Below are 12,787 nucleotides of genomic sequence, written 5' to 3'. Positions count from 1 at the left end.
AAGGCGGCAAACAAAAGAAAAAGAGCATAAAGTAGGAAAATTGGAAACAAACGAATGGATAAGAACGTAAAAGCAGCAATAAAGGGATATGGATAAAAACGTAAAAGCAGCAATAAAGGTTAAAGCTAAGGGGCAAAATAAAAGCAGCTCCATGTTTTGAGCTCCATGTTTTATCGACGCTTAATAAACTGAGGGATTAAATTGGAAAATAAAAAAAGCTAAGGGGCAAAATAGGAAATAAAATTGTTAGACGAAAATACTATTCATGCCTTATCGACGCTTATTATATATAAGATAAGATATACACACACAAATCCTCTCGACAAAAAAGTCAAGAAAGTTTTCATCATTTGAGTATTGTTTTATAGAGCCACCGTTGGAGCGGAGCTACCGCCGGCTCTAGTATGTATTTTTTTTATATATTTTTTTAAATTTTTTTATATAAATTTTTTTAATAAAAAATTCATAATATTATTAAAAAATATTTTCTTAATCACGAAGTAAATAAAAATAATAAGTTTTTTATTTTATTTCGTAATTAAGGAAATACTTTTTAATGATTTTTTTTTATTTTATGATTAAGGAAGTATTTTTTAATAATGTTCTAAATTTATTTTATTTTTTTTTAATATTTAAAAGTACTACAAAAATCTTTGTAAAAAATAACTGAAAAAAAATAGATGAAAACACATATGCTAGAGCTAACAATAGCCCCCAGTGGGGTGGCTCTAGCAGTACTCTTCTTTCTTTAGTTCTTGTAGAGTCTCTAGACGGGTATTATTATACCACGTTTTGATATATGATTCGAGGACCCCTTAATAATAGTAACCGGCAACTTTTATCTTTTGGGTTAATTACACTTTACCCTTTGAACTTTCAGTCAATTTATAATATAATTTTGAAACTAATAATTGTATCAAAGTAAACCCTCGAATTTTAAAAAATTCTCAATCCTCCCCTTTCGTCTACCATCAGCGTTAAATCTAACGAAAATTCACTACACGTGCTGCTCATGTGCATTCACTGCAAAGATATAATTTTCATCTAATTTATTATCATTGACCATATAAAATATAAAATAATATATATTATCAATTAATAATAAATCATAAATTATTAAATAATTTTTTTTATTAATTTATATATGGTTAATGAATATCAAATAATTTCATTATGTATATAGATTATTCATATTTACTTGCAACTTAAATATAAATATATGGTTAATAATAATAAATTAAATAAAAATTACATCTTTATAATGAATTTTCGTTAGATTTGACGCTACTAGTAGACGGAATGGGGGGATTGAAAAATTTTGAAAGTTCGAGATCCACTTTGATACAATTATTAATTTCAAAAACATATTATTAATTAAGTAAAAGTTTGAGAAGATAAAATGTAATTAATCCTATCTTTTATATGGATATTCACTGACACTCGATTTTGTCATTAATATCGATCTATTTTAGACACCTGCAAATGAAATCACGGACATGGAGCCATCAATGAGATATTGTTATGTCATGTGTCACCATTTTATGGGAGGACCCTTATGGTGGTAGCCGTATACTTTATTCTTTAACTGGAAATGGTTCATTGATGAGATATTATCATGTTATGTGTTGCCATCTGATCGGAGAACCCTTGCTGGCAGTAACTCGATCTATTTATAAGGACACCTTTAAATGATTTATGGGCATGGAGCCTTCAATGAGGTATTGTTACGTCATGTGTCAGTGTCACCATTACCCTTTGATTGTAGTAACTGTCTATTTTATCCTTTACTCATTGTCGCCCAATTTTGTCATTATACATCTACTTAGGACACACAGCAAATAGTTCATGAGCATTAGGCCATCAGGGACTAACTTGGTGAATGAGATGTTATCCCCTGCATTCCTCTTAAAACACATCTAGTTAGCTGGATCAATTCAAATTCGTATAGAATTGACGCTAAATTTTTTACATAAATAAACTTGGAGCCAAGTCTCAACAAGCTCAATATGATATTCCCAAGTCATTCCATGCTTATCAGCAATAGCACACAGTTCCACAACTATTTTCAACTCATGTTCTAAGATGAAGGATGAGATTTTTCAGTCTGTTGCTGCTGGTTCCACTGCTCTGGGGTCAAAGCTTTCTTAATTGATAAAGCATGAATTTCTTTCATTTCTTCTTCCAGGGCAGCATTCACCAACCGATGCCTCTCCAACAACCTCTTCCCTTCAAATTTTTCTGACACAATTTCAATCGCAAAACTTGCACCACATCTGAAAATCAGGTGGCTTTATTTGAGTAAAACGAGGTTGAGAAACAAAACAAAAAATCAGATGAAATTTCTGATTGCATTCGTTTGCAAGAGATAACTTACCCTCCAGATGTATCAATGACCTCCTGAAACAAGAAAATGGAAGAATAAGTTTAGAGGGAAGAATTTTCAAATTCCACATGTATCCATGTAGAATTTGAAAAGGAAATCTAAATAGAAAAATATCATGAAAAACAAAAAACAAATAGAAATCTATCTGTAACCCACATGATTTTTCTTAGAATCATTATAGAAACAAGAAGTGCACATTTGAGTGAATATTAGAAAACAATTCTTAGTGTCAATTCACTATCTCTCCCTCCTCCTTCCCTCCATTTGTATTATGCTTTCTTCAAATAATCTTGGGTTGTAGTATACAATCATCAAGATCTCTAAGCTGATTATCATGACTGCCTTCATCATGAAGGGAATAGATTAAGAAAAAGGAATTAAACAGCCAGCACAAAATGAAGGCTGAGCTGACTCATGCATGGACCAACAGGGAGAAATTTAAGCTGCGGTCTCTTTTCAGACTTAGGTAAATTATCTCGAAGCTTAAGCAGATGCTATCATGCTAGTGAACCAATCTCCCATCAGGATGCAATATTTTTGGTCTTAAATGCCTGTATGTTAAATATAGATTTCTCATGATCAAGTCTGTGGCCAGAACTTTTTCTTCAACACTACTAACAAATTTCATAAAGGGTAAGGCAGATATAATAAAATAGATTAAGTTTATGCAATAAATATTTTCCCTAAGTTTGTTCATATTCAACCTATACAACTCAAATCCTCGTAGAGCATTAAAGTATATGAAAGACTGCTTTGTAAAAGCCTCTCACCTTCTAAAAGGACCAAAATTATCATAAGCCCAATATTTAAAAGAATAAGCATGTTCAATTAGCTATCAAACTTCTCTTAAGACTTGCATAGTCAAGCCTTCAGGATTGTAGAATATTTTTTTTTTTTTTATATAACCGTGGGTGTCCGGGCCAGCTTGCGCGCACCTCGACCAATCTCATGGGGCCCTAAAGTTAACGATCAGGTAAACCTCCAGTGGCCCTAAGGGGACTCGAATTAGTGACCATTGGGAAGAAAACCCAAGGCCGGACCAGCTGAGCTGCCCCTCAAGGTTAGGATTGTAGAATATCAAAACTACTTCCCCTTTTTCTAATGCAATAGAAAGAGGAAGGAAATGTAAAAAAAAGGGTAATGAACTTAGTAAAACTTGAAATGCTGTCTTCTCACCAGACACCACATAAGAAGTCCCTGAATTTCTCCCTCTCGCCCACAAATAAACTTGAACATGCACCATCGGATTCCCTCATTCCAACTCATAAACATATAGGGTCACTCACTCCTTGTACACATGGTATCAGAAGATTCAGAACACCTTGAGGGGGAATAGATGCCACTTCCCACAAAAAAAATCGTGCGCCAAAATTGAAGTACATGGACCAGCTATGTCTAGACTTTCAATCTAGAAGAAAAAACATGCATGTTTGATCTGAAAACTTAACAAAGTGGCTTGACTTGATAAAGCCTAACAACCTTAATAGGAATGACCTCCCTAAAGCATCATAACAGCTAACAGGATCGAGGACCTCAGATTTCCTATCCAAATAAAGATACCAAGCTTCCCTAAAGGTGAACTCTCTTTCGAGAACGGGTAGATGCTGTTGGCGTTAAGGCAGTTATAATGGGGTTATTTTACATGCAATAAAAATGTAACTGCTAAACAGGCAATGAAATTCCGTCACTCCCACTCGAGTTACAGTTTGTTACCAGCCCATGTATTTCTCTCACACTGGAGACACGAGATACAGTGATAAACAGCTCCATCAAAAACAGAACTCCGAGCCATTATTCAAAAGGAAAATAACAAAAACAAGAACAACGATGTGATATATTTCACTGGACATTATTAAAGCATTTATCTGACATATAATTTGCTTCCCCACAATGATCATGAGAATCTCAGCTCTAATTTATCAAATCAAACAGAAACCTTCAGCTCAAAATTTATATAGTGGCCAATCTAGTGGAAGGAATCAAGCTCCTAGAAAGCCATTAAAGTTTTCACTGCCGTTTCGGTGGTGGTGTTTATTCTGTTTCCAACCTAACTTATCAAAAAGTCCTAGCTGAATGATTTCATATTATATCTGCAATTCTATAATAACCTCTCTACTGCAAGACTCATGGGTATTTTCCGACTAGTTTCAGATTAAATTTATCCTCGTTTGGGGGTAAAACCCTAGCTGACTTTCAAAATAAAAATAAAAATTTACATGAATCAGAAGAACAAGAATAGGAAGCATATAACCAGCAATTGAAAGAGTAAATAGGGCTTACGAGCTGCGAAGGATTCATCTTTGCCCTCAACGAAGATTCTACTTGCTCCTTTGTCACCCCCATCTCTCTCTCTCTCTCTCTCTCTCTCTACCTGGATCTGGCTTGAAGTGGCTTCTGAGCTCTGACGTGCTGTGAGTTGAAGATTCGATGTGCTCAGAAAATTCGATTCTAATGGGTGGCCTGCAATGCATCCAATTACATGGCCCAACAATTTTTAAATTCATTTTCCTAAATTTCATATCTAAAATTTAAGAATTTTGTTATACAACTTTCACTACACTTATATTTTTTTAAATTTTTAAATTTTTTTTAAGTTTATTCTTTTTAAATTATTTCAAATTTTCTAATCATTATTAATATAATAAATATTTGATAAAAAAAACAATAAAAATTAAAAAAAAATGTAGAATATAGAGTGTTAGAGCATTAGCATTGAATTGACCATTATATTCTTCAAATTTTGACTAATATGTAATTTTTTTACCTTTAGTTAATCATTCAAAACTTGAAATCTAAGTTAGATTAGTCATCACACTCTCTATAATAATAAAATATTATTATTTTTTATTATTTATATTTTTTTTAATTAATTTTTTATTTTATTTTCATAATCTTTAATAACATCCAATAAATTATATTCATTTTTATTTTCACAATCTAACAATCTATAATATAATAGTCTCATATGTATATAGATAATAAAATCTCATATGAATAAAGATCTCATATTTATAATATAATAATTTAAAAAAATACTTTTAAATTTACTATAATTCTTTTCATATTTGAAAAGAATAATAGATTTACTATAAATTATAATTTGGATGAAAACAATTTAACTAATTCAATATGAAGTAAATATAGATGATATTTATTAAATTTAAAAATAAAAATATATTTAACTAATCTAATGCGAATACTATAAGTTGTGAAGATTTATTCAAAATTTAAAACAACACAATCTCCCAGGCCGACTTTGAAGCACAACCAACACAATCTCCTCCATCCGCATTTTACATACTACTAAAATAAATTAAAACTAAAGATTTGTTTAAATTTTAAATTTATTTTAATTTATCTCATCTTATTATTATAAATTTTTTAAATTTTTATAAAAATATAAAAAATAATTTAACCTTTTTAAATTTTAAAATAATAATTATATTAAAAATAATATTTTAATAATATTTTATTCAAATCATTTAAAACAATATCAACTAATCTCTAAATTCAAATAGAGTCTAAATAACCATCGGATAAATAATATAATACGTTTATAGAAAGAAGTACATTTTTTTGACGTTTTGGACAGTCGAAATTCAATATTGAATCATGATTTATCGGCGTGTGATGCATTTTCACCACATAAATGATGGTTTAGTATGTTATTAGAGATAAATAATATCGAGTGAGAAACTTAACTTGGCAATACAAGGGATAATATCTTAGAAGATAATTTGCTTGATGGGCCTAAAGTGCTGCTATAGGAGAATATATAAAATAAATAATAAAATTTATATTTTCTTATCAATTTAGATTTTTTGAATAAATTATGATTTTATATGGTATTTGGACATAGATCTTGAATGAATTCTGACTCTATACTCTACTATATTTAATTAAATATTTCACATAATGTTTTAAATTTCGTACCGTATCGACCGGTATGGCCGAAATTTTTCGTACCAGTCCAAATACTGGCCGTATCGGCCTGTATTTTGGCTTGTACAAGCCTGTATTTCGGCCTGTACCAGTCGATATTTTGGCTTTTTTTTTATTTTTTTAAACTACAAGCTTATTTTTTGACCCCCAATTCAGATTAGACTATTTATAATGTATATGTATTCGTATATAATTTATTCGTATATAGATTATTATTTTGAAATATAATTTATTCATATATCGATTATCCCGAAACGGTACACGAAACTGTATCAGTTCCGAAATATGTCGTTCTAGTGCCTTGACCGATACGCCATCTGGTACGATATTCAAAACATTGATTTCACATGTTGGGTCATCTATTGAGGGAGAGTCTGACCCATACATGAAGGTGAGTGTTAAGATATAAAATAAATAATAAAATATACTTATTCCTATTAGCTTAACTAAGTACTTCAAGAAAGTAAAAGAAAACAGCAAGAAAAGGGCTGAGGACTCGAAGACCTGTCCTTATTCTGGTAATAGCTTGAAGGTTGAGGAGCTTTTTCATGCATATTACGATGAGGGGACAAGAAGAGTAGCTGAGGAAGCAGCAAAGGGAATCGACAGTGGAGGTGGTGGGAGAGAATTCTGATGAGATTCAAGTAGATAAGAAAGACCAAGATGGGGATGATTATCAGGTTGTAGCAAGGGTTGTAACCGGATCCGGATTTTTCTCACTTGCTCGGGTGTAATCCGGGCGGATAACCACCCGGACACCCAGATTCTCGAGTTCTGGACCGGACCGAAAAAAAAAAACCTGTCCGGATGCACACTCCTAATGGCAAACATAGGACGCCTAGGAGACAACCCTTGGCTTTGTAATTTAATACAGCTTTCCTTTTGACAGTCCACACCCCATGTGTGCAAAAGTTGGAAATATATAAATTTCTACATAATTTATCTTACGTTATATCTATTTTATAATAAAAAAAAAAATTACATTATAATGGATCAAATCAAAAGAAGTCGACGTGTAAATTTTCTGTGTAAAATTTGTGCATAGACCAAATATTTATCTATTGTCTATAATCATACAGTTAAATATGATATTACTGCATCTAAGTTTGATTTAATTTTGCTCATAAACAAATTCAACAAAACTCTTGTACCGAATAAATAATAAAGAACCTCCGATTAAGAAATGTACCGGATTCTTCTCTCAAACGTCTCTCGTAGGCGACTGAGGTGAAGCAGTTTTATTCTGCTACTACTCCTGCGGAAATAGGGAGGAGGAGATTCCAATCACCACGGCGGTTGGGAGTGGGGAGGAAATGGAGGGATTGTCAGAGAGGTGGGAGCGATTGAAGTTAAATGAGGAAGAGAATAGCCCTGTAGTGATTAACTCAGAAGAGGTGGAAGAACTCAAAACGAAAGGAGAATGAAGTCTGGTAGGGAAGATCTGCTTTGAGAGGATGATTGGAAAGGAACTTGTTACATCGATGATGGATAAGGTGTGGCGGGTGAGAAAAACGGTAGAATTCCATGAGATTGGAAGAAACTGTTTTGTGATAACTTTTGAAAATAAAAGAGATAGAGACAGAGTACTAGAGGGAGGTCCCTGGCTATTTGATAATTCTCTCTTGGTACTGAAGTTGTTCGATGGAAAGACGCAATCACATATGCTGGATTTTGAGAGTGAAAGTTTCTGGATCCAATTGTTTAATCTTCCACTGGGAGGAATGAACCGCATAATAGGTGAGCAGATTGGAAATTCGATAGGGAGAGTCGTGGAGGTGGATGCAAATGAGAGTAATGTAGCATGGGGAAGATATCTTAGGGTGAAAGTGGAATGTGATCTGAGGAAGCCTATTGCGAGGGGAAGAACAATCCATTTTGATGGCAGAAGCATGTGGATTCCTTTTAAATACAAAAAACTACCTAAGATATACTTTAAATGTGGTTGCATCTCACATGATAAGGAGGGATGTGACAAACAGGAAGCTGATGGTGTAGATGGAACTTTTCAGTTTGGTTCCTGGTTGAGAGCACAAGGAGGTAATCGAAGGAATTTTGAAAGGAAAGGGGAATCAAAAACCCAAACTAGTGAAGAGGAAACATGGGAAATTCTGAGAGGTGGTATAAGTGTGGATGGTGATGGGGAGGGCCATGGAGAGAGAAAGAAAACAAAAAATGAGGTGAGTGAGGGTGGTGGTGAGGTTTGCATAAAGGAGGATTTAGTCTTGAAGACAGTGCAGGGAGAAGAGGAAAGAGGGGTAGAGGAAGTGAATGAGGGATCAAACCTGTTTTCTATAGTAGTACAGGAGGGGGATGATTCTATGAGAGAGTTGCTAGTTAAAAAAACTGAAGGAAAAAGTCAAAAGAGGGGTAGTTGGAAAAGAAAGGCACGGGGTGTAAAATCTCAATGTGAGGTTATTATGTCTACTACTCCCATAAAAAGAAATGTAGAGTGTTTAGGGAAAGGAGGAGATCTGAGGGGTGGACTGGAGAAGAAGGTTAGGAGGGAGGGGGAAGAGGTGGAAGAATGGATGGTAAACTCAATGGCGGAGGCTGTTAAACAGCCCCGTCAAGAATTATGAGTCTACTAAGTTGGAACTGCCGAGGGCTTGGGAACCCTCGAATAGTTCAAGATCTTAGCCTTTTGGTTAAGGAAAAGAAACCCAAGCTTGTATTTCTCATTGAGACTATGAGCATAGTTAGGAGAATGGAGGCTTTGAAGAAGAAGTTGGGCATGGAGGGATGTTTTGCAACAGACCCGATAGGAAGGAGAGGGGGTTTAGCTCTTTTCTGGAAAGATGAAGAGGCAATTGAAATTAAATCTTTCTCTCATTGGCATGTTAGTGCTAAAGTTAGGGAGGATGACAAAAGAGAATGGTTGTTCACTGGATTTTATGGGCATCCGGATACTTCAAAAAGAAGATTCTCTTGGGAGTTGTTGGCAAGAGTGAATCCAGGGAGAGGAATTGCATGGTGTGTTGCTGGTGATTTTAATGAGATCTTGACTCAAAGTGAAAAAGTTGGTGGAAAAATGAGGGCAGAATACCAAATGGCACAGTTTAGAGGAGCCTTGGAGAGTAATGAGTTGTATGATGTAGGCTATGTGGGGAATCTTTTCACTTGGAGTAATAGACACTTGGATCACACATATACAAAGGAAAGGCTAGATCGTTACTTGATGAATGCAGAATGGAAGGGTATGTTTAGAAAGGTGGTGGTGGAAGGTTTAGTTGCAAGAAGTTCTGACCATAAGCCAATGTTGCTGTCTTTTGTGGGAGGTGAAAGAAGGCTAAACAAGAGAGGTTTTGTCTTTAGGTTTGAAGCTAGCTGGTTGAAAGAGGAGGAGTGCAAGAGCATGGTTGAAGGGGCCTGGTCAAAAAAGGTGCAGTCAAGTAAACCAATAAAAAAGGTGCAAAAGTTATTAAGGATATGCGGTGAAACACTTAGTCAAGGGTTTAGGAAAAAAGATAGAGAAAGAAGTGAACACATAGACCAGATTACTGCCAGAATTAAGGAATTGCAGGAGGATGAGGGGCCTCACAACAGTAGTGAAATTATTAAGCTGCAATATGAGGTAGGCAAACTTTTGGAGCAGGAGGATTTAAAATGGAGACAAAGGGTCAAGAGAAATTGGTATAACATGGGTGATAAGAACACAAAATTCTTTCATGCTTGTGCCAATCAAAGGAAAAAGAGAAATCAGATTTTATTTATTGAAGATGGCCAATCAATACTGAGAGAGGATCAAAAGGGTGTTGCTGAAGCTTTTAAGGATCATTTTGAGGGAGTTTTTAAAACTGAAAACCCTCCCAGCCTTTTAATAGAAGAATGTTTAAGGCAGCTTGACTCTCGAGTTACTAGTAGCATGAATGAAGCATTACTGAAACCTTTTGTGAGAGAAGAGGTCGAGATAGCTCTGAAGCAGATGGGGCCATATAAGTCTCCTGGCCCTGATGGTTACAGTGCATGCTTTTATCAAGGCTGTTGGAACACAGTAGGAGATAATGTATGTGAAGCAACCCTGGATTTCTTGAATGGAGGTAAGATGGTCCCTGAATTGAACTTTACTTATATAGCATTAATTCCAAAGTGTGCTGAGCCAAAAAAGGTAGGGGATTATAGGCCCATAAGTCTATGTAATGTGCTATACAAAATAATGGCAAAAGCTCTTGCAAATAGACTGAAGTTTGTGCTTGATGAGGTTATATCAAAAAATCAAAGTACTTTCATTCCTGGGAGGTTGATAACAGATAACATCATAGCTGTTTATGAGGCTTTACACTCAATGAGGACTAGATTGAAGGGGAGAATGGGATGCATGGCAGTAAAACTGGACATTTCCAAGGCCTATGATAGGGTTGAATGACCCTTTCTAGCGGCAGTGATGAAGAAGCTTGGGTTTGGTGCTAGATGGATTGAGTTGATAATGACATGCATAAACTCAGTTTCATATGTTGTTCTTGTTAATGGTAGCCCTGGAAGTGTGATAAAGCCTACAAGGGGCCTAAGGCAAGGGGACCCTTTGTCCCCATATCTCTTTCTATTGTGTGCTGAAGGGATAAGCAACCTCATAAATATGGCTGAGATAAGGAGGAAAATAAGGGGTGTGGCTTTGGCTAAGGGTGGAATTAGATTAACACATTTACTTTTTGCAGATGACTACATCATCTTTGGGAGGGAAAACTGGACTGAATGGCAGAAGATCAGCTCCCTCTTGAAATTATATGAACAAGCATCGGGACAATGTTTGAATAAGTAAAAATCTACAATTCTTTTCAGCAAAAATGGAAGAAAGGAAGAGTGGGACCAGATCTTACAAGACTTGGGAGCAAGGGTGCAAAACAACTATGAGAGGTATTTAGGCTTGCCTACAATGGTAGGTAGGTCAAAATACAATACTTTTAGAGGTATAAAAGACAGGATATGGTTGAAGATCAGTAATTGGAAGAACCAATTTCTATCACCAGCGAGGAAGGAAGTCTTGTTAAAGGCTGTTATCCAAGCAATACCGACCTACCATATGAGTGTCTTTGCTCTTCCTAAGAGGCTACACAAAGAAATAGTTGTTTTAATGTCAAGATTCTGGTGGAGTCATGGGGAAAATGAAAAGAAGATACAATGGAGGAGTTGGAAGAAGATGGGGTTGGCAAAAACTAGTGGTGGGTTGGGCTTCAGGGAGCTGGAGAGTTTCAACAGAGCTCTCTTAGCAAAACAATATTGGAGAATTTTTACAAATCCCAACTCAATTGCAGCCAGAGTCCTAAAAGATAAGTACCATAGAAAAACTGAGGTGTTGGAGGCAAGCTTAGGTAGAGGACCTTCTCTGATCTGGCGAAGTCTGATGGGATCTATGGAACTATTAAAGGAGGGACTTGTTTGGAGGGTTGGTAATGGGCAAAATATTCCGATATGGAGAGATAAATGGGTACCTAAGCAGTCTTCTTACATGATTCAATCACCAAATCAGATTCTGAATAAGGAAGCAAAAGTGGCAGAGTTAATTGATGAAGGAAAAAGGGGATGGAATGAGGATCTGGTTAGAAAAGTCCTTTGTGAAGAAGAAGCAGACCTGGTTTGTAGTATCTCAATCAGCCAATCAGACTTACCTGACAAACGGATATGGGCTCCATCAAAGAAATGGCTTTTTAGTGTAAAATCTGCCTACCACCTGGAACTTAGTAGAAAAAGAAAGTTGGTTGGGGAAACTTCATATGGAACAGAAGGTATAAAGGGCTGGAAAACTCTATGGGAGCTAACAGTGCCAGGGGTAGTAAAAGTCTTTTTGTGGAAAGCTTGGAATAATTGCCTTCCTACAAGTAGAAATCTGTTCCAAAGAAGAGTGATTCAAAAGCCTTGCTGCCCAATATGTGTGAGGGAAGAAGAAACTACAAGCCATGCTATGTGGTGTTGTCCAGCTGCTACAGATGTGTGGGATGAGATAGGAAGCCCGGTACAAAAATGGAACTATGGTGAAGAAGACATGGGTTTAATTTGGATAAAGATGGTGGAAAGACTAAAAAAGGAAGATCTGGAGTTAATTGCAACAGTCATGAGATCTATCTGGCTGAGGAGGAACAAGTTTGTCTTTGAGAATGTTTTCCTCAGCCCGGGTAAGGGTTTTAATCAGGCAAAAGCTAGCTTGGAGGAATTTAGACAAGCTCAAACCACCCTACAGGTCTGGCCAGGAAGAGAACAGTTTGATAGAGGTCGGGTGAGGTGGATCGCACCAAGGGAAGGTGAAGTGAAGATATATTGGGATGCAGCTTTTGACCAAAAAGAGAAAAGGATGGGGGCTGGTGTGATAATTTGAGATGTTGAAAGGGAAGTCCTTGCAACTTTATGTATGCCAAGATCGAATATACCTTCTCCAGGTATGGCTGAAGTAAATGCTTTGTGGAGAGCACTGCAGTTGAGTGCTGAATTAGGAATAGAGCGTGCTACTTTTGAAGGGGATGCTTTGGAAAT

General features: G+C 35.6%; 1 protein-coding gene across 1 annotated transcript; it reads right to left on the bottom strand.

Moving 5' to 3' along the window:
* Window positions 1-1,872: 1,872 nt before the first annotated feature.
* On the bottom strand, window positions 1,873-4,840 carry LOC109022077 (protein BOLA2). Its single transcript, XM_019004877.2, has 3 exons — window positions 4,664-4,840; window positions 2,375-2,397; window positions 1,873-2,273 (listed from the first exon to the last, which is right to left on the bottom strand). The coding sequence occupies exons 1-3, from the start codon at window positions 4,724-4,726 to the stop codon at window positions 2,078-2,080; spliced, it is 282 nt and encodes a 93-aa protein (XP_018860422.1). The 5' UTR covers window positions 4,727-4,840; the 3' UTR covers window positions 1,873-2,077.
* Window positions 4,841-12,787: the final 7,947 nt, after the last annotated feature.

The sequence above is a fragment of the Juglans regia genome, chromosome 10 (assembly GCF_001411555.2).
Source record: "Juglans regia cultivar Chandler chromosome 10, Walnut 2.0, whole genome shotgun sequence".
Taxonomy (NCBI): domain Eukaryota; kingdom Viridiplantae; phylum Streptophyta; class Magnoliopsida; order Fagales; family Juglandaceae; genus Juglans; species Juglans regia.
Note: the sequence above shows the minus strand (reverse complement) of the source record. Positions and strands in the feature narration are given on the sequence as shown.

Excerpts from the sequence above, each read along its gene's own strand:
- LOC109022077 (XM_019004877.2), bottom strand. The coding sequence starts at position 4,726 with ATGGGGGTGACAAAGGAGCAAGTAGAATCTTCGTTGAGGGCAAAGATG. Across the intron at positions 2,398-4,663 it reads AGATGAATCCTTCGCAGCTC|GAGGTCATTGATACATCTGG; the intron begins GTAAGCCCTATT and ends TTCTTGTTTCAG. Across the intron at positions 2,274-2,374 it reads GTCATTGATACATCTGGAGG|ATGTGGTGCAAGTTTTGCGA; the intron begins GTAAGTTATCTC and ends CCTGATTTTCAG.